The sequence below is a fragment of the Alligator sinensis genome, unplaced genomic scaffold, assembly GCF_000455745.1.
Source record: "Alligator sinensis unplaced genomic scaffold, ASM45574v1 scaffold317_1, whole genome shotgun sequence".
Classification (NCBI taxonomy): domain Eukaryota; kingdom Metazoa; phylum Chordata; order Crocodylia; family Alligatoridae; genus Alligator; species Alligator sinensis.
The window spans coordinates 553,095-555,511 of NW_005842582.1; the positions used below are offsets into that span (position 1 = coordinate 553,095).

At 49.6% G+C, this 2,417-nt stretch overlaps 1 protein-coding gene across 1 annotated transcript in view; it reads left to right on the forward strand.

Moving 5' to 3' along the window:
• The window catches only part of SIDT1 (SID1 transmembrane family member 1), a 64,992-nt gene that overhangs the window by 50,435 nt on the left and 12,140 nt on the right, over positions 1-2,417 (forward strand). The window contains exons 15-16 of the mRNA XM_025214444.1: positions 1,418-1,491; positions 2,359-2,417. The exon at positions 2,359-2,417 is cut by the window's right edge and continues 1 nt beyond it. Of these exons, the coding sequence (XP_025070229.1) occupies positions 1,418-1,491; positions 2,359-2,417 (133 nt within the window). The remainder of the gene's footprint in view (positions 1-1,417; positions 1,492-2,358) is intronic.

The window sequence follows — 2,417 nt, forward strand, 5'->3', positions numbered from 1 at the left end:
GTTGGCCTCTAGGCTGTGACTCCTGTTATGACTGTACCTATTTCCAAAGAGTTGTGCCCTAAACTTGCCCATCTCCTGGCTCAACCCTGTAATCTGGGTAAAGGCAGACCAATACAGACATGCCAGCATTTCATACTGGGAGCCAGCAGAAACCCCAGCCATGGGCTGGTTGCTAGAGCAGGAAGGGACAGAAGCATGTGGGCAGCTCCTTCAGAAACAAAGCGACACCTCCTGTGTGGCAGCCCAGGCCTATTGAACTGCATATCCAGTGCTCCTGTTTAACAGGTGCATTCCCTGCAGGGCAGGAAGGGTTTTGGAGAGCTAGGTAGTGCATTCTGACCCCTGTGGTCAGAGGAGTTTTAGTTTGCTGCGCCCCAAATCATTTAAGGCACATTACGCTGCTGAATTTCCTACAGTGGCTAGAATTAATGCACAATATACCGCTGAGGCGTGCAAACAGTGACACCGTTAAAGCGGTTCAAAAGCATTTAGTCCGCTTTAAAGTGTCGTGCACAGATGCCTTTCATTTCATCTACACACGGCCTCTGTCTCTAGCCTCTTCCCAGGTATTCCAGTCTCTCACCCCTTATAGGTTCTACTTTGAAATGTAAATGTAGCTCCCTGCTTTCTTATGTCATGTCAGAGGCAGTTTGTAGATGTGCTTACCATTTTCTAAACCGTGTTAACTGATTTGCATCAAGTTCGAATCCAATTTGAATTCAAATTAAGGGTTAATAGATGATTTGATCATTGATGGTCAGTGAGGTTTTCTTGCATTTCTTCACTTCTGCAGTAGAGACAGCAGGGGCTGTTAGACACTGCCCACCACTCACAGTTAGTCATAAAAATGTGCTAACTTGCTACACCTGGTGGTGGGCATGAGCAACAGCAAACCCTACATATCTGCCATATATACATGTTAATTAATACAGTTTATATTGACTAGTTTGGATTGCCATAGTCTGCATTAACTTTAATCCTCATTCAGTGAAGATTAGTTAATTCAGACTGGAGCTAATTTTAATTCGGACTACAGGCATCCACATATATGTAGTGATGGCTGTAGTCTGAATTAAGCCTAGAAAAACATGATGTCTTTAAACAGCCGGAGTGTTTAAGCAGCGTGGCCCCTTCCCTGCTAGCTCAGGTCACACATGTAGCTTCAGAATCGGTTAAAGGGCCAGTGACTGTTATGACTATGCCAGGTCTTTGCCAACACTGGGGATCCATGGTCTGTGGGTGCAGTGAGACAGGCCGTGGGCTGGGCTCTTTGGAAGGCAAAGTTAGTAGGGGGCAGGTTGTGGTGTTTGTATCTTGCCTGAAAGGACAGGGTGGCCTTGATCTGATTTGCTCTGCCTTCAGTGTTGTAAGGACAAGCTAATGCCAGCTCTCTGTCCAATCCTCCCCTTCTATGCAGGTTGTGAATGTAACAGGCAATCAGGACATCTGTTACTACAACTTCCTGTGTGCGCACCCCTTGGGTGTCCTGAGGTGAGTGAACCTCAGCATGTACTTTCCCCTTCTGGGTGCGAGACTGTCTCAGCCATGCACACTCAAAGGCTGTTCTCTTTCTCAGATATTGCTTCGTGGGGGAGGGGGACCTCCTTGGGAGAGCGTGTTTTATACTGGCCCAGCTTATGAAGATGGCATTCATGACATCCTTAGGAGGGCAGGGCTGGGAGTAGGTCTCCCCATGCCCTGTCTGAATGACAGGGATGGTTTCCACTGAGACAGTAAGTGGAGCCCAGGGCCCTCAGGCACAAGGGAAGACAAACTGTGTGATGCCAGTCTTTGAGTGGAGTCTTTGCATGGGAGCCCCCAAAGGTCATCCCTATGGCTGCCCTGACAAACATCTGCTCACTGGGGAGGGCCACAGGGCTGCTCAGCCTTTACTCCAGACACCCAGAGGAGCAGCAGCTCTTCAGAGGGGTTCAGGTCAGCCTGGCTGTGTCAAAGAAGTCACTGTTCAGAGGGGCAGCAAGGAAGAACCTTGTTGGGGTGTCTGGTAAGTCAGATCACTGGGCCAGGCCAGACCTGCTCTGCTGAGCAGATAGGGGTGTTGAGCATGTGAAATCAGACAGCTTGGATCCTCATCGCTGCTGTGCCAAACCTTCCCTCCAGCCTAAGACCACATGTGTTGTTTGGGTGCCATACCCTGGCCAGAGTTGTGCAGGAGGTCAGACTAGCAGGAGGACCACTACTGGCCCTTCTGGCTTTAACATCCATGTCTTTGATGCCTGCTTGAACCAGCCCAGGTCTGGGGTGATGTCGAGTGGTCTGTTCCATCCTGCCTCGCTCCAACTTGCTGTTGTGGCCCCTGCCCATCTACCTCTTAGGGATATCCTTTTCTCTCCACAGTGCCTTCAACAATGTCCTCAGCAACATGGGCCATGTGCTGCTGGGATTGCTCTTCCTGC